We start from the raw sequence: 20,108 nt of genomic DNA on the forward strand, positions 1-20,108 counted from the left end.
TAGGAGTTTTTACAGAAATAATAAGTATTAAGAATACTTGTTTTATTTAACACATTCACTTTTATATACTTGGTTTTATGTTAGTAAAAAATAAGAGTAAATTTTACATCATAAATGAAGTGACTGTAAAAATATGTTGAATAGTGGCATAAGTCCAATCTCTTGGACTTACTCCATTATTCCACGGAACATATGGACTTACTCTACTGTTACATTCGATTAAAGGAAACTGGTATATGTACACGCGATAATCGTTTCGTATTTAGTACAACCGATGAGGGTCATTCATATTTACATTAACTTCTAAAACTGTTTAGTATCTTATTAGTTTCCATATCGGTAACATTGTGTTATATTATATCCGCTCGAAATGAATAACGTTAACGCAAATCCTACACAAAGTCGAAAAAGAGTAAGAAATAGTGATGGTTGGGCTAGGAATATTGTAAAACGACTCCGTAATTCGGGTGCAGAATACGTAAACCGGAATAATAACATAGTTCCTACGAAAAAGTTTGAGAATAAAGACTGTGGATGCCAGAAAAAATGTACAGACAAAGTTGATGAAGAAACACGGAAGAATCACCTCTATAATTTTTGGAAAATAGGATCCTTTGAAGCACAAAATGCATATCTTTGTGGATGTATACAAAGTGTACCTATAAAAAGAAGACCACCACGAGATGAAAGTAGATGTATGAAAAGTAGCAGTAACGTATATTGTTTACACAATATTGGTAAATCTACCATTATTGTATGTAAGAAGTATATTTTGCAAACTTTTGGTGTCAGTGAGGGACGCATGAATAGAGCTATAATAAAACATGCAGAAGGTAAATATGTTGGAAATGATCATAGAGGTAAAGCACCAAATCTTATTATTTTAATATTTTTTATAAAACTAAGATTTCTGTGGATGTTGAGTTTGAAATATGAAATATTCAGCGTGCTCGGTGTGGCAGGCCATTGCAGTTGAAAAATATAATGCAGAAAAATTTATATCCATCTGTGCGTCCTGTTTCTGCGGCCAAAAAGAAGGACATGCTAGATTTGCTGAAATTCATCCCTCCAATTCATCATGCATTTTTTCAAGGATTAAAGACCAGTACAATTGAAGAAACTGGTGAAGAATCCAGCAACGAATAAGTTTTTTTAATACATAATATACAGCAAACTTGTAGTGCATTAAAAATAACATTTGTGTAACTTAATTATTAATACATTAATAGCCATATGGCGTAAGTCACTTTCTCACAAAAAAGTGGTATCACAATTCAGTGTGATAATGGCACTTCATTATTCGTTACGTTACTGTTTGTTTACTATTGAAAAAACATGGATTTTATTTTAAGTTATAATGATATAATTACTATTCTTTCGCTTTATCTGGTTACAATAAAGTTACATTGTGTATTTAATTTTTTGTACGATATTACATGAAAGTCGTATTTCTACAATATTAAGAAAAGGGACTTAATTCACTTGTCAACTAAGGGGCTCAATTGTTTCGTCATATGAGACATGATAATCGCAACCAGATAAAAGTCTATAATTTCCAAACCGCTTTTCTTCATAATTATTTATTAAATTTAAGAAATCGCTAATTAAATCAGAATCAATAAATTCTCTAACTAAACTTTCATGGTTTTGAATTTATTTCTTTCCTTGCGCTCTACAGAATCTTTCCACTGTGTTAGCACACATTTTGTAAGATAAGATGGTGAATTGGGAAAAATGGAAGGCATCTATTGCATCTTCCGTAAGTCTTGGGCATCTCAACAAAACATACTTCAGTATACCGTTAGCAGAGAGAATACCCTGATACCTCTGGATATCAGTTTCTGCAAAATGCAGACCAGAGATTACAGAATATTTTTTTGGTGTCTAATTTTTACGGGGAATAGCAGCCATCCATTTTTTCCGCAATTGCTCGTCTTTAGGGAATAAAAATATAGAAAGATGGTTAAATGTCACCTTATCAACCTAAAATTTTTTTATTCTTTTTTATATAATCCTGTAGTTTTTGACGAGAAAATGTCAAAAATCCAAGTTTTAACGTTAGAAATTCCCTAGTTTAAAGGTTATTCGTGTTTAGCACGTTCACGACCACCGGTGGTACATACCGCCAATATGTACTGTAATACCGTATTTGGTTAGTTAGTGATTCCGTCTGACAGATTGAGGGGGGGGGGGTATGATAATGAGGGTGATCAGATGCTTACTAAAGAAATTATTTAAGATTTTCTATATATATAGCAATAAAATCGTTAATGAGTCAAGTTGACTCACTCCGGCAAACTAACGTTAAAATTGGCCGGTTTCAAGTGTTTTTGTTAGGTAAGGGCACCGCCATGTTGGTATTTTATACGCGAAATTCGTTATTTATCATGCATTCTCATATCATGCACTCGGTTTTTCTGAATTATTGGTTATCAATATGTTTCCATCGTGTGATTGCCTTTGTTGGAATACAGAATTTTAGGATGTAATCGAGAAGTATACAAACTACAAAATTTCGTGTGTATCACTTGATAATCTTGTAGTACTATACTACCTACACGAATAAATAAACGTGGCAGTTGAGGTGCGAGGGCTGGTATTCTTGTTAACAGTTAAATAAGATAAATCCAGTCAATCTGCGACGGAAAATCCATACAATATTTCTTTGCCTATAGCATTGTAACCAAATATTTATCGCGGAACGTTGTTTAACATTTTCTCCTTACTTTTATCTATGAAACAAGAAGTAAACCACTGCAGTTAGCCGGTAAACACCAGGAGCAGCTTGTATACTACTGTGTTTCTGGGTGCGATTTAGGTGGATTTACCGTTTCATCGAAGTATGAGCTTCTTTTTTCACACTGAAACCGTTAAGCACTGGATTCCCGTGCTGGTGCTGCACAGTAATATTTCCCACGAACAGGTGGTGTCTACGGACAGTACAGAGCACAGACGTCCACACTTTGCCGAAGTGTCTTTTTGTTTGACGAGTGGCTCTACCGTATCGCGATCGCTATTGTTGGCATCCTATTCGGCTCCCATGGTCACACGCATGTAAACTGCCTACATCTCGAACTTGTATTATGTATCATCTATCGTGGGATGACATGCCAGATTTTCATCGTTTTTGCATGTCGTCCGTTAGAGAAAGAACTTGATGCCAGTAAATACATATAATATTATACAATACAAGATACACATTCAGGATAGCGATTAATTATGCGTTACACGTACCTACGGATAATTTTAGAAGTTTCAGTTTCACAAAATTGGAAATTCAGCAATGGAGATTTTTAAATATAGTGAATCGATTAAGATCGTAATTTCGAGCGCAAATAGGTTGGAGCATGTTTAAATTCTAAATTCAATACATTAGAAATGATAATAAATGCAGTTCGAAATATTATATTTATACCATATACATACATATATTGATGAAACCTATAAGATAGACATTAGGGTGGCTCTTATTTACTCTTGACGAAAATTTACGCTCTAGGGAGTCTGGGGAGTATTTATACCAATAAGTGCCATTAAGCTAACTTGTTTATTCATGAGTCAATCAATGGAGTATTTGATTTTAATATCATCTGTTCAAAAGTATTGATTCTCTTAAACTGTTTATTTTCATTGAAATATTTATTCAGGTTAAAAATTTTAATATTTCTCGATAATGTAATTAAAGTAAAAAGGAGGGTTTTTGTCTCAATTAGTGTGTCCCTTCTCTTTTTACACTAAACTATTTTCTATGTCACAATTATTGAAATTATAAAAACGGTTTTATAGGAAATGACTGAATTGACTCCTATATTTAAGCACATATTATAATGAAAATCGTACTTTGTAAATTCAATCATTTCCCTTTTATAAGACCTTTCACTTTTATATGTTTTGTGCTTGGTAGGTTTAGTGTTAAAATAAGTGTTTTTACGAATTTTTTGTAGAAACTAGAAATATGCAAACTAAAAATATGAAACTAGAAATATGCAAACGGGAAGTACATACATCCACTGTGAAACTATAAATATGCTGCTTGGTATGTACTGCTTGAAAATTAGGTGTGACAAAAGCTATCAGATCCGTTTTTGTGCATTTCCGTCTTAAAGTGTTCGTTTCCCTTCGTCATTGTTTCGTACTTTGTGACTGTTGTGAAATTGAAAAGGGGGGTGTGTGAAAAGGAGGGAAAAAGGAGGAGCAATTTCTAGCAGCCGATTTCTATACAAATTCGTAGACCTTGAACACGTTGTTAGTTTGATTATACTAACAAGTCGTGGAGTGGCGGCTGCAACAGGTGAGCCCCTTTGGAACGCTCACCGATCCCTTTATCATCTCCATTGTTTAGAAGCAATTTCGGATCACTATACCCCCACTACAGACGCTATTGAATAAATAAGACATTGTTCCTCAGATGTTAACTAACGGTTCGTTTTTTCTTTGTTTACATTGGAAATTGAATACACAGTGCTGGCCAAAGAAATGTTCAATAGTAACGTATGTATACGATACCACCACAATTTTTATAAACTAAACGTTTTATAAGATAATGTAAGCGAGAAAACTACGAAAGAGGCTAGAAAACGGACACTTTATTTTCAATACTGTTATTTGAGAATAAAAATAATATTGGTTTATTTGACATCATTTCAAGTAGTATATTATTTCGATATTTCTTTATTTCAAGTTTGTCAAAAGACATAATCCTTAAAATTATCTAATTTTGGAAAACAATTTCACAATTATCAGAAATAATTATTTAAAATAATTATAAAACAAAATAATATTTCAAGTAATGTTATTTCGGAAGTGAGCAGGTCTGCTACAAAGTAGCTCCCGTTGAATAATAGTTCGCTACGTTTTTAGGAGAGGCGAGGGTGTATATGGGAAAAAGTGATTACGCGGATGTTGTCGGGTTAATTTTGTATGAATTAATTCTGACCAACTCGAGCGATGTAATAAATATTTCTACGTCTATATTTCCAGAGTGTGCTTATTAAATGTAATGGTTGGTGAACAATTTAATTGAAAATAAACGTTTTAAATGAACATGTTCCCTTGTGCGACGATGTTTAATAAAACTCAATAGTAACGTTTATTCTTGCGTGTCCGGACAGGAACAAGAATATTCGTGACTTTTGCACACCTGTACCATATGACGTCCTTTCCATACCCAAGAATGTATCATAAAAGCAAACAAATTATTACTCTTACGGAAATAAAGTCAGTTTCACTGTAAAGGGTCTGCAATTTTTGGTGCGGCAATACACATACATATGCATCATCCACATTCTCAGCGGGCGATAATGTCGATCAAAAGGGGCTATTTATTACAAATACAATAACAAAGAAGAATGAAAGCGGTACTTAGTGATTGGGCTGAATGGAACAAAGAAACTGAACGTATATCGAGGCCTACGAACATACATTTTTCGTTTCTATTTCTTTTACATTTATTGTTTTGAGTGCCTCTATTTTATGAGTAGATTTGGGTTGTGGTTTTCAAAAGAAAAACTGTCTCCAATAAATCATCAACGAAATCATATAGTTAACGCTTTGACAAACACAATTTTTACGCAAACTCTACTCGCTCGTAGATGGTAACTGTAGCATTATGCACCGTCTATAAACGTATAATTTTGTTCGTTACTCATAAAGTCTTTAAAATCTAGAAACATTTTCTAGATGATTTAATCATCGTTACTTTAAGTATAGAATTAGATGTTTATAACAATGTAGTGCTATATTGTTTAAAACCTATTAAACATATTGTTGCGAGTTCCTTTGCGATCAGCATTGCGTCTTCCCACAACGGCGTTCGTCAACCGACTCTGTGATCCAGATCGAAGAATTAGCTGTTCACAAAGATTTTAGCATTGGTTCAAGACTTAAAGCCATAGTAATGTAGGTAATTGGATTCGTCTTGACGTTAACTATAACATTATTAAGTAAAAAATATATAGTGACGATTGAAAAATCAATGTGACGTTAATTTTTTATTTAACAAAAAAATTTTTTTAATTTTTTATATTGAACTCTATAGAAGACTGATTAATTTTTGTTGGGAACATTTTCTTGTCAGAGTGTCGGAAATGCCCGAAAACTTGCGATAACATGTGAATAATGAATTATATTTAGTACATCACTGAAACAAATGGTGATATTTGACATGTGTCTTTGCAGGTGTATTTCTTATAAAAAGACACACAATTTTGCCATGTACACCATTTCCTTATTGGCAGTAGTTTCCAAAATATTCGCGGAAAATGATTTCTACCCTCGACTTTCAGGTTTTGACCTTAGCGGTTTTAAAATAACAAAATAATCTTTAATTCTGAAGATAATGTGTTTTTTATCTTAAATTGCGATTATTTGGCGATTTTATCTTAAAAGAATCATATGGTAACCTTAACAACCTTTTAATCCTCCGCGCAGTTCCGATCACAGAGGCGCTTTAAACAATATTAACCCTTAGCACTCGAATGGCGACTGTAAGGCGCTACTAAAAATTGCTGTATCATTATTCAAAATATTTTTCACATTATTAAATTTATTTGTATTTAATAAATTACTAAACATTTCAGTATTGCACGAGTAAATTGTACCATTTTCGTATGTATAACATGAAAGTAAATATCTAGAAGAGAAATATTCTAGGCCGGAAAAAATGTTTCATTTTGTAGTTAAAACAGGTTCGAGTGCAAAGGGTTAACTTTTTTACGGAAACTTTTTATAGGGAAAAGTATACTGAAAATAATGCACTTTAGACCTATAAGGAACTCAAAAGATATCCTTTACCAATGATAGAAAACTTTGAAGACTCTCTTCACTTTACTAAGCATTGTTATTTCAATAAATTGTAGACATTAAATCTCAGTACACAAGATATACTCCCAATATAGACAAGTACTATGCATTTGAAACAAAAATGGACACATAGTATTCAATAGATTCTCCAGAACATCAATGAGGCGTCCGAAATGTCGTCAGTCCGCCTGCCGGACTTCGCGGGGTCGTAACTCCCGTTTCGCGTGCTCGCGAACGATATTCGGGGCCGTGACGAAGTTACGGGGTAACCACGTCTATTTAAAAGGAACTCGACGTTTTGGAATAACAATTCGATATATTTAAAAACTTAACAATCACAAGTCGGTTGACAAGGTATTATGTGTACAACGAGTTTGTCTGAGCGATAGTTGTGTTCTCGACGCGATCGATTTGTGTTCTTGATTCGAGCGATACGTGTTGTCTGTGTTAGCGATTTGTTCTCCGTTCGAGGTATTTTAGCGTTCTGCCGTTCGGTGTCGTGTCGTCTATAATGTTGACTCTGACTCTTCTTCTATTGGTTAGTGGGTGGTGCATTGGTCGTCGGAGTAGGGATGCGATTTGGTGGAACTGTGTTTAGATTATCTGAATGGATTAGGTGTGAAGGATATGGGAAAGATGGTCTGGAAAAACGAGATATTGTATATAGCCCTATCAATGGACTCGCTCACGGAGGTCTCGAAGTGGTGTCCGCTGACACTCAAATCTTGGGACCGTCGCATCGCCTCAAGTGTCAAGTGGCTATTGCAGCCGACCGTGTTTACGTGGTAAATCTCACGTTCGGTCTGTGTGGGACCGAACAATCTATAAAAAATGAGATAATTTTTTCGGTGAAAAATAGGATTCATAAAGTGTCGATTTTTAAATGCTTGTTCTAATTACAATTTTTAATAAATCTCGTTAAATTCACCGTTTTCGAATGTCATGGACATTTAAGAAGCAACATACATTCGATAAACATCGATATGAGCAAGTTGCTTTTTTATCAAATGAACAGCTAATTCCTTGATCTGGACCACAGTGCGACGTGTCGATTTCGTAACATATCGACACTCGTAACAATATGAAATATATTAAATATGAGACATAAAAAAAAATTTTTATTTTGCATAAAGATCCGCTGTCTAAGTATGCGTATAAAAGGACATCAACAAATGCAGGATATAAATAACTAAACTAAATACGACTAAACGTACACGATTTAAAATAATAGAAGGTATTTCTTAGTGTTCTTTTTATATATTCTTTTTCGAAAAATAGGAAGATGAGAAAGTTTTATTCTTTTATAAGTAACAGAATTCGTGCAACGAAGATGACCTTCGGTATTTCCAATGGAAAGTAATATGTATTTGTCTTAACTTCACATGACATCAAATCCGTGGTGGAATTCAGAAACATTTGTGGTCACATTATACTTATTTATATAATGTACATACATACATATATGTTAATATTAATCGGTTATTCTTCCACTTTTTGTGAAAATGAAAGTAGAAAATAAAGATGTTGAATAACGTAAATGGTAGGTATATTTGAAAATGATTTGCAAGGTTTCTTACATTTTCATATTCTTCATTACATTTTTCTGTTATTCGATAATAAAAAGTTAATTTGACATTAGAAGCCATCGGCTATCATTTTATATCATATTTCATTTAATTATAATGTATATTATTATTATTATTATTATTATTATTATTATTATTATTATTATTATTATTATTATTATTATTATTATTATTATTATTAACACGTTCACGGACAGTAACAATTTCAGTGAGCTGCAAAAATAGACAGGCAATTTTTCTTGAAACTACTTATACTATCCGAAATCTGATTAGAAATAAACAATAATAATAAGTTAACTGTCATTAGTAATGACAAATTAAATGTATATTAATTATAAAAACAAATTTCAATTTGAAATGTATATTAATTACAAAAACTTAAGGTTGTATAAAATTAAATGAATAAAAATTGGCTTTAAAATTTGAATGCTATAGCATTCACGTCGTTTTGCATCACTATGAAAATGAATGCTATAGCATTTGCGTCCGCGAACGTGTTAACTTCCTACCAACCCTGTAAACCTAATAAAATGAAGTAAATCTAACATTCTTTCGTGCATACAAAGATACAGTAAAAAAAAGTTTTTTTTTTAGGGACTATCAACATTTTAGAGTTAGGTAATGTAATACAACATATAATGCTAAAATGTTGCTTCATGACCCCGTTCAAAGAATTATTTTTTTATAGTAATTTTTATATGAGAAAAAGAAATGTTAGACCAACACCATTTTATTAGGCTTACAGGGTTGCTTGCCCCTCTGAGTTGAGAAAGGAAGGGACGGATGATGGTTAATATCAGAGGTTCTTTTTATATAAATGATGTTCCGTATGTTGCATTGGGTTTCATAATGATAAGAGCTCGTCCCGATAGTGTATAATTTCCTTGTAAAATGAAAGACCAGAGCAAATAGGAAAAGTTTGTTCCGATAACGCCCAAAGCTGATCTCCATCGGCAGAAAGTTTCCATGCTGCGCATCGTACTGGTTAGCTAACTTGTCGGCTGAACCTTGTGAAAAAATAAAACCGAGCCAAGAATCTTGCTGCAACGTATTTATACGGGTTTCATCAGAAGCTTGTCGAGCGTTGCATTATTATAAGCAATTAACGATAACTTCGCGCCAAGTATAAAGTACCGTAAAACTGTTGGTCTCGACCGAGCCTAGCATGCGATCAACCAAGGCATAAAACTGCTATGAAGTTCTACAAGGTTTGAGAGAAATTTTTACAAGGTGATCCTGGGCCTCGATTACCGAGTTAATTAAACGAAACCGTGGCTGCAAGTTTTCCTTTCTCGATCGAATGACGCACACATGTAACACCTGTTTCTTATAACTTTTACCTACTTTTTCTTCTAAAATTGTAGCAGTTCATATCAAAAACGTAATTAATAACGCCAGTAAAGCCATTGGATAACTTTTCTACGTGCACCGGTAAAAATAGTGACTCAACAACAAGAATTCAAAGGGAAAATGTAACCTAGGAAGTAAGAAGTAGTAAAATTTTATTTTCTATAAAACCTTATCGGAATTCCTTTTATTTCACTGACTCGCTGGTTTCCTTGAAATTATCGAATTTTTGCATGTAAATAGTGTTGAAAGTTTCTTTTCACTGAAATCATTTAATACAAGCGTACTGTATTGGTAACTACATATGTGTATAAAAGATTACGCGAAAACAGAATACAATTCGATTTGCGACAAAGAGTTGAATATCAGTGGAGTAAAGAGTTAACGTATGAGCTCAATAAAGGAGTTAAATATTATAATCATAACGAAACAATGTACGCTCGAAAACATTCACCTTAAAATAGATTTTATTGTAATTGTTATTAATTATTTTTTTTTGGTTTACACTTTTGGAAATACCTTGGATTATTGATATATTAAATGAAATTTTATAAAGTATTTTTAGATGTTTCTTGGTTAAATAAAATCATTCAAACTTACATTTGTACACCTCTACTTAAACAATGCATATAAAATCGGCATCATGAAACAATAAAAACAATAACCACGGATCACACGCGATCACATTTTAAATAACAATTTACCTTACAGTAGGAGTGAAAGCTCGAAGCTATGAATTTTTTTGCAAACTTTGAGTTTTCAAATATTTAGTAGGTACAATCAGATTTGTTAGTTACTGATTTGCCATTATTGCTGACCATGAATGGAGCCCTTTATTCTGAAAGAGGGACAACACTACATTTGAAAAATTCATTTTCATATTGTTTCAGCTTCTAGTTAACGAGAAATTATAATCTATTATTAGTTTAATTAATTTGTCATTAATTATTATAATTTATTATTAATTTGTCATTCGGATGTTACCATTCAAGTGTATACACTATTATTAAATTAACCAAGTATTAATCATAGTATTGATTGATAACTAAAAATGCAAAATTATTTACTATGAAAGTGGGATTCTCTATTTGCTATGCATTATTGTCTTACAATCAGAGGCGGATTTGGGGGAGGGAGGAGGATGCTATAGGAGCTAGAGCGGAAAAATCCAGGGAATGTTTGGAAAAATACCAAAAGCACAAGTCACAACAATAAAAAGAAATAAATAAAAATGTTAACCAATTTAAAAATAAAAATAACATGTTTCTATAACGTTATATGAAATCACAAGAAATCGTTTAAAGCCTACGGGAGGGGAATGCAGAATGAAAGTACCTAACTCCCCTCCATATCTGAAAAATAGATTAAACAAAATTAGGGTAGTACTAATGATTTTGTGTTTTGTGGTATTGATAAGCCTATGGGGAGAAAGCGTAAAAGGGAGTGAATGAGGAAGTAGTTGGCCCTGTAAGGAGAGCTGAGGTGTAGAGATAGCTGTCCTTGGACGACAGAAGTATAAATCCGCCGCTGTTTACAATTAGTCGAGTTGCTAAGTTCCTCCATTGTAGGTAACGTAAAGATGATATTCACATTAACTGCGTTATTATTTGGTGATTGGGGCATATCGTCAGACCTAATATTTATGAGCTGTATTCATTTGTTATAAAACTATACGTTTCATGCAGTATTCGACAATTTACAAAATATTTAGTACACTTGTTAGCCTTGGCCATTTATAAGTCTAATTTGATTATTGACTAGTTATTCGAGCCAGTGGGAGTGTTACTATTTAGTAATGGATAACTTTGTGTTGGCTTCAGATAGTAACACAGGTTGTTAATTCAAGTTATTATATAGATGCTTACTTGACGTTACAAACGAATAATGAGAAGAGTATCTCAAAAGTAAGAAAAATTAAACTGATGAAATTATAATTGATTAATGATGAATGTGGGGTAACTCCATGTATTCTTACGAAAATCGTGGTATAATATTTATTCTAAGACATCCGAATAATGGAAAACAATGGAGTTACCCAACTTTCATAACAAACGACTAAATTCTAAAATGTTTGTCTCTGTTTCACGTTCGAATGATGTAAATTCGTGGAAACGAATGCGAAAGGTCCATCCAGAAATGTTTTCTATTTCCGAAGAAAAAGAGCAGACCAGAGCGTTGGCGTGTGAATCTGAAATCCTGTAATTCGTAATCACTTCATGGAACTTTGAAAGCACGTATCGATCTTCTGGTAGAAGGTACGGGCGCGGGCGGAGTGGGCTTGTACTTGCGATTACGATAAGGAACGGGGAAATGATCCATGATCATTCACGGAACCGCGTTATAGCTGCTCTATTGGAAGCTGCAATTTTCTGGTAATCATTTTTTCCGCCGCAATCCCTGCCTCCTTGTCTGCGATCTACAGATACACACAAACATAATTTTCTCTGTTCAGGCATAAATGTTGTTCGTCGTTCTTTCTTGGTGCAGACCGATGATAATACTGTTGTACAATTGTCAAGTAAAATGCTCATAGTTTAGAATCTAAACTTTATACCAACACGATAAAAGAGGGCGAATAATAAACGATGATTTTAGTCGTTCAAAAGAAAAAAAAAGAAAAAAAAATAGGTTCATTTTATACTATTGTGTCATTCCACAGTTAAGAAGATAACTTCCAATTACGTTGTAATAAGCGAAGGGCAGTTTGAAGTACTTTCTATTTAAAGTAATAAAAAATAATTGTTCAAATGGAACCATCGAGCAAAATTTGAATAAAATGGAGTCCTATGAATATAAATTTCAAGTGTTATACATTCGTATGCATACGTGTATTGAACCAGGCATCAGTTGTAAGTGCTCTTCGTTCCGGAAGCGTTCTAGATCTTCCGAATTCGGCATCATGGCGTCATTTGTTGATGAAAAATGGTGTCCTCTTTGGCCTACTTTAGTACAGAATCAATTAATCTTTAACAGCTTCGGTCAATGGATGTAGGTGGAATGGTATATTCTTACTACACTGGCCTTTCAGGTGGTTCGTAAACTTTCAATTAGATTCAAATCTAACGAATTCCCGGGCTGGTCCAAACAGTTTAATTTCCCTTCTTTGGTCTGATATCCATGGCTACAGTTAATAAAAAATACTCTTTATAGTCTATTTTACTCTAGAAATAGACTAGTTTTCTAATACTCGATGTCTCTTTATGGAATTCAATTCTTTTTTCTTCCAATCTTTCGATTTTTTCGCTTGATTTATATTCTTTGGCATTTTTCCATCCACTATCAACATTGCAGAATGTTTTTCCCTTAATTTTTCTGATTTTTGTTGGTCCTCTTCTTTCAGATGAATGTTCTCTACGCAGTTTCATAACATCCTTTGTTGTTCCTTTCGGTCTTCCTTTCGTTCCAACTCGAATTTGCTCATCTTGATTCTTCTGGCACCTTGTCTATTTGATCCTCCTCCTTTCTTGTACATTTTCCTCAAGAATCTCGTCCATTGTTGCATCTTCGTAAAAATTGTCATTTTCATCATAGCTTCACCACCTCTACCTTTGCCTCATTCACGTGTTGTTTCTCACCATTGGAATCTCTTTTGAATCCAGCGTATCCATCTCTTTGTCCTCTTTCTCCGACGAATTCGCTATTTTTCGATTTCTATACACTCAGCTGCTACATACATCCCCAAATCCCTGAAAACGAAAACATTTTTTGTTTTAGATGCTCCTTTTTTCCACAGTTATAACATGTAATATATATGGTTTTTTCCTTTTTCTCTAACTTTCTCTAACTTTCCTCTAACCTCTTCTCTAACCTCTTCTAACTTTCCTCGTCTCTCTCTGTTCTTTCGTCCCTTTGCTGTCCTTGTTTAACTTTTTCTTGTTTAAAGCCGTTCGAATATCTCTGACAGTTGTCTTCTTTTGGTTTTCCAGAATTGTAACATTTTCAATTAGTGTTCTTCTTCAGCCTTTCCTAATTCTGTCTACATCGATTCCTCAGACCCTTCGCTCTATTAATGTAGTCGTCAACACTTTCTCATTCGTAAATTTGTAATTTCGCATAACCTTTTTGCTTTCATTTGTTCCGTTTCCGACGTCATATTATATTTGATCGCGTTGTATAAATTGCTCGCGTATTTCTCATTACAACATTTTAATACTTGCGCCTTTGACATCGTATTCACCCTGGCTGAATGATTATCATTATCCCGTTCGTTCCATTTGATGAATTTCTCATTGTATTCTTCTTTTGAAGGTTGCGGTTTAATAGGCGGCTGTACCCCCATCGCTTTCTTGCATAATATCGATTTTCCATAATATCTTTCTTCGATTTTCTCCTTTCACAGGAAATAGTTGGTATCATTTAACGGCTCGACACTCGTCAAATTCCACCCACCAGTCATTGTTTCCTCTTTATATGTTCACAGGGGTCTCGTTTATCTTCTAAATAAGTAATTTATCTCACTTACTGGTTAAATAATTAACTATATGTTTAATACAACATAATACAATAAAATATTCACTGGTATAATTGCTTCTGCTTCTTATACATAGACGCAGCCCTGTAAATAACAGCATTACAAAATAATTGTATAAGAGAACGTAGGCTTGCAAAAATGATTTGCAAAATCTCATTAACAAAGAACCGAGGGGAACGCGAGAACTGTTCTCTCCGAGATGTTTTGTAGTCGTTTCAACTTCGAAGGATAACACAATCAGAAGAGATTACATTGCAATTTTAGTTTTTACTACTAAAATGACATTACTCGATTCTCAGATTCGAAAGCAGTCGTGTAACATTTCTAATTGTTTGCAAGCTGTGCAGGTAACATTATTGGAGTGTTTTACTTTTGTTGAACAATGCGAGACTTTGAAACTCGATTTATAGTCTTTAGATTTATCGCCAGTACTTATTTTTCCCAACGGAAAACTATTCAACAGAAAAATCATTTAGGAATGGGGAATGAAACAAATTTTGATAAAGCGGCGATATATGTGCATACGAACTTACACGACGTTGGAAAAAGTTATCGAAGGTAACGGTAACCACGTGAACGATTAAAGAGATTGAACCGATAATGGAACATGCGACCGCTTCGGAGCTACGAAAACACTTTGTAGAACACTTATTAGTGGGTAGTTCTATCTTGAGCATGTATTGTCTCGTCGCCGTTTATTGTGATAAGAATTCCGGAATTCTATTTTCATGAAACAACATTCTTGTTAATGAAAATACGCGGAGACTTTCCAGAATTTGATTTTAAGTGGGTAACGAAATTCATTGAAAATCAATTTCTAGAAAAAGAAATGTGCGTGATATTTGTTAAAAATTTATGAGATTTTAAAATTCGAGCAAGAATGTCGACTACCTTCTAATTAAATAGCAAGGTCTAGTTAAAGGTACGAACTACTTTCGATTTTATCAGAAGGATAAAAGTAAACCATAGTATACTGGACTTGGAGTTTCCAGAGATTTTGTAGTGTTTGTTAATAGATGTCATTCCAACCATTATCATTTAAATCCTTCGTCAGCAAGAGTTAATTTTATAGCTGAGAGTGCTTGCCGGTGAGTAGCAAAATTTCAAGACTTGAACCATGTTATGTATTCTACATGATTCTACAGGATTCTACATGATGTAGAATCGGCTACCTCCACTGTCGCGCTCCGGTCGCCCGTCCGGCCTGCCGTGCCAAACCGATTCGCACTAGCGCGAGAGGGGAATACCTGCCAGTTGGCGGCCCATGGGCCGCATACAGTTTCTTTCCCCCGCTCCCAGTGCTTACCAGCGTCTCCCACCATTCGACTGGTATCCTATGGAAAAAATAGCGTGCAGCCCGCGGGACCCAATTTCCCGGCTCTGGAGATAAAGTCAAGGTAGGAGTGATACTAAAGAGTGGGAGAACCGGCAAATTAATGGTGGAGGTCGCGCAGTGACGGTGGGGAAGAAGCCCGGTTCTGCGCCGCCACAGTGGTGCCACATGGCCAAAAAGTGGGAAAAAAATCCATAAAAACGAAACTATCCAACGAATTTGTTTGAAAATTTGTGGAAATATTGTTAAACAGTTGTTAAACATTAAGTAATATGGGTTAATCGGAAATCTCTGTTCTCTGCTCAGTTTTTATTCATGGAAACCTCGACACCCTTCGACACCCCTTGGCCGCAATTAAAGTTTAAATATCAATTTTCACAATTTCAGGTTCAGAGTTTTAGGTAGATTTTTTAGAAATATTTCTAAATAATAAAGAAAAATGTTATGCATATGATTTATTAATCCTTTATGTATAAAAAAATTTAATAATAATTTTTTTTATGTTACATAAATTACTTTTATAGCGCTCATTGAAACGCTGTCAGAAAAATGCCTGTTGCATTTTTGTGACAGTGGTCCAGTGAACGAAAACTTTGTTTATTTAACATCAAAATTGTTATTAAATACATCCCTTACAAATTTCACCTAAAACATCAATTTTCACCGCTGCTGTATGGTACCTTTTGAAATGATAGATGCAAGAATCCATTCATTCTATTGTTACAGTTTATTATGGGGAAATATTAAAAATCCGATTACAACACTAAACATATACAAACGATAGTAACCACACACTATACAATATACGATAAAACGGTACCAAATATGTCGGAAAGTTTCATTTTTACGAATTTTTTGCCACCTTTTGGCCAAAAACAGTGATCTAATGACTGAAAACTTTGTTTATTTAATATAAAGAAATTATTATTAAATTTTTTTATTTAAACAATTAATTCTAACTAACTATTTCACATTTTTCTTTATTATTTATGCTATATATGTATATACAGGGTGAGTCACCAAACGTTAGCACCTCAAATATCTTTGTTGTTTCTAAAGATACGTAAAATATGGTAAGTACAAAGTTGAATGGTACAATGGGGTGACACGATGCAAAAAAAAATTTTGTTTTTATGTCATTTTTTTGGAGATATCAAGGTCACCTCGACTTTTTTAAATGGAACCACCCTTTTTTAAACAGCTACAATGATAGTCCCTTTCATTAGGAATTCAGTGACTATAATTAGTCCAAGGTCATTCAAGTTCAAGGACAGAAAAAACGTATAAAACTAAAATATGGAAGCAGAATACGTTTATCACGGTTGAGACTTGTAGGAAATAGTAAACATACTATGGTCGTAGTTAAAGTAAACATACTAAGGTCATTCAATGTTATTCAGCATTCTTATTTACTATCAGTATGTTTCCAAACGCGATTCCGCTATGTTATATTCGATGACTGAAAAGTGTGATATGATCACGATTTACTGTGAATGTAGAAAAAATGCAGTGCAGGCCTGACTACTTTATGAAGAAAGGTACCCCGAGCGAAACACTCCTTCTAGACATACTTTCACTAATACGTACAGGTTGTTTCGAAGTATTGGAAGTGTACATGCAAGACAGCACAAACGGAAGAATCCCAACGACTAATGAAGACAATGAAATTAATATTTTAGCAGCTATAGCTGTCGATCCTCACGTGAGTACGAGAAAAATTTCCCGGAAACCAGGCATAAGTCAAAGTAGCGTAATACGAATTCTGGCCCGACATAAATTTCATCCGTTCCACATATCGCTCCATCAAGAATTGCACGGGAATGATTTTCAAAATAGAATTAACTTTTGTCAATGGGGATTGCTTCAAAATCATTCATTTTTTTCTAATGTCTTGTTTATGGACGAAGCAACATTTACTAATCATGGCTCAATTAATCTACGGAACGCCCATTATTGGTCTGTGGATAATCTGCACTGGCTGCGAGAAATTGATCATCAACGACAATGTAGCGTAAACGTGTGGTGTGGTATTTTGAACGACAAAGTAATTGGACCATATTTCGTTAACGGAATGATGACGGGACAGAAATACGCTCAATTTTTGCAAGAAGATCTGCCAATTTTGTTAGAAGATGTCCCTTTACAAAATCGCTACGATATGTGGTACCAACATGACGGTTGTCCTGCTCATTATGCACGAGTAGCAAGAGAAACGTTGGATTCTCGATATCCAAACCGTTGGATTGGACGAGGCGGAACAGTTTCATGGCCAGCACGTTCGCCTGATTTAAATCCACTGGATTTCTTTTTATGGGGTCTGCTAAAAGAGACCGTGTACACGGATTCTCCAACAACAGTTGAAGATATGCGTTAGCGTATCATCACAGCATGTACGAATATCACGTCGGACACACTTATCAGAGTTCAACATTCCTTCAGAGCTCGTTTACAACAATGTATCGACGCAGACGGCCATCATTTCGAACATTTATAAAATACAGGTATTCTGCTTCCATATTTTAGTTTTATACGTTTTTTCTGTCCTTGACCTTGAATGACCTTGGACTAATTATAGTCACTGAATTCCTAATGAAAGGGACTATCATTGTAGGTGTTTAAAAAAGGGTGGTTCCATTTAAAAAAGTCAAGGTGACCTTGATATCTCCAAAAAATGACATAAAAACAAAATTTTTTTTTTGCATCGTGTCAGCCCTATTGTACCATTCAACTTTGTCCTTACCATATTTTACGTATCTTTAGAAACAACAAAGATATTTGAGGTGCTAACGCTTGGTGACTCACCCTGTATATATACAGGGTGTCCCACATAAATGGGAACACCTAAATATCTTTCGTATTTACAGTCCTATCAGAAAACTTCAGAGGACAAAGTGACACTATTGCAGGGGGGCAATATAATGGTGAAGAAAAAAATTTTTTATGTCGTGTTTTTTAATAAAATTTCAAGGTTACCGATGTTTTTTTAAATGGAATAGTATATTTTTTTACGATAGCATGATAGACAATAAAAAACTGAATTTAGTGGATACCACCTTTTTGACCTTGACATGACCTTGAGCAAGAATAATCATGTTGAAGCGGATGAAATGTGGAAGATTAAAACTTACGTGTTTCAGCAAAGATTGCGCGTTGTTTACGTCGGGTTCGCCTTTACATATCATAATAAATGTTCGAAATAGTTTTCACAGTAAACAGCGTATGTTTATGTAAAAAAAGGAGGCCAATAATAGGCCCATACTTTATACAAGGAACTCTTACTGGTATAAAATATGCTGCATTTTTACGCCAGGATTTGTCGGGCCTTTTAGAAGAAATTACGTTATTCGATCGGGAGCGCATGTGGTTTCAACATGCTGGTTGTCTAGCGCATTATTCTAAAGTTGCTAGAACGGTGCTAAATACGAAATATCCTGGACGCTGGATTGGGCGACGAGGACCAATTCCATGGCCAGCCCGTTCTCCGGATCTGACACCATTGGACTTTTATCTATGGGGCAAGATAAAATGTATTGTGTACAAAGATAAACCCTCAACGCCAGAGCATATGCGGCAAAGGATTACTGCAGCATGTGCTTCAATTACGTCTCAGGAAATCAACAATGCCTACAGATCATTTATTAAAAGATTGCAACATTGCATAAATGAGGATGGTCAACATTTCGAACATTTGTTATGATATGTAAAGGCGAACCCGACGTAAACAACGCGCAATCTTTGCTGAAACACGTAAGTTTTAATCTTCCACATTTCATCCGCTTCAACATGATTATTCTTGCTCAAGGTCATGTCAAGGTCAAAAAGGTGGTATCCACTAAATTCAGTTTTTTATTGTCTATCATGCTATCGTAAAAAAAATATACTATTCCATTTAAAAAAACATCGGTAACCTTGAAATTTTATTAAAAAACACGACATAAAAAATTTTTTTCTTCACCATTATATTGCCCCCCTGCAATAGTGTCACTTTGTCCTCTGAAGTTTTCTGATAGGACTGTAAATACGAAAGATATTTAGGTGTTCCCATTTATGTGGGACACCCTGTATATATATCCTTAAAAAATTGTATCCAAAAACTCCAATAACCGAGTAACTTCCGCGTGATTCATTCTTGGAAATTCTGAAAGTTAATATTTAAACTTAAATTGCGATCAAGGGCTGCCGAAGGATGTCGAGATTTTTTACACAAAGTTGGTTCAATATTATACCTAGTCATAGCGATTAGTGCCAGACCAAAGTCTTTTAACGAATTTTTTGTATTCCTCCATAAATAAAAATGAGCGCAACGCAAAGAAACTTCCGGTTAGCCCATATTACTTGATGTTAAATGATGTTTTTGAAAAATTATTTTTGCCAGTTAATAGTTTAAGCTATGTGTAATAACCCATATAACTTATAGACCCCTAAGTATTCAATAATAGGCGGAATAGGCGGAATTCCCAGGAGAGAAATTCCCTCTGTACAAAAATTAAAAAAAAAATCGGATTTTGGCACATTATGCACTCACTGTTAGGCAATACAAAAATAATTTTACTTATAAAAATTGAAAATT

The 20,108-nt window shown here is 34.2% G+C and overlaps 1 protein-coding gene across 1 annotated transcript; it reads left to right on the top strand.

Annotated features, from left to right (window-relative positions):
- Positions 1–14,683: 14,683 nt before the first annotated feature.
- On the top strand, positions 14,684–19,604 carry LOC143353824 (uncharacterized). The gene is made up of 4 exons (XM_076787431.1): positions 14,684–14,763; positions 15,222–15,293; positions 18,776–19,029; positions 19,110–19,604. Exons 1-4 carry the CDS (start codon positions 14,684–14,686, stop codon positions 19,178–19,180), a joined length of 477 nt encoding a protein of 158 aa, XP_076643546.1. The 3' UTR covers positions 19,181–19,604.
- The last annotated feature ends 504 nt before the right edge of the window (positions 19,605–20,108 follow it).

The sequence above is a fragment of the Halictus rubicundus genome, chromosome 4 (genome assembly GCF_050948215.1).
Source record: "Halictus rubicundus isolate RS-2024b chromosome 4, iyHalRubi1_principal, whole genome shotgun sequence".
NCBI lineage: Eukaryota > Metazoa > Arthropoda > Insecta > Hymenoptera > Halictidae > Halictus > Halictus rubicundus.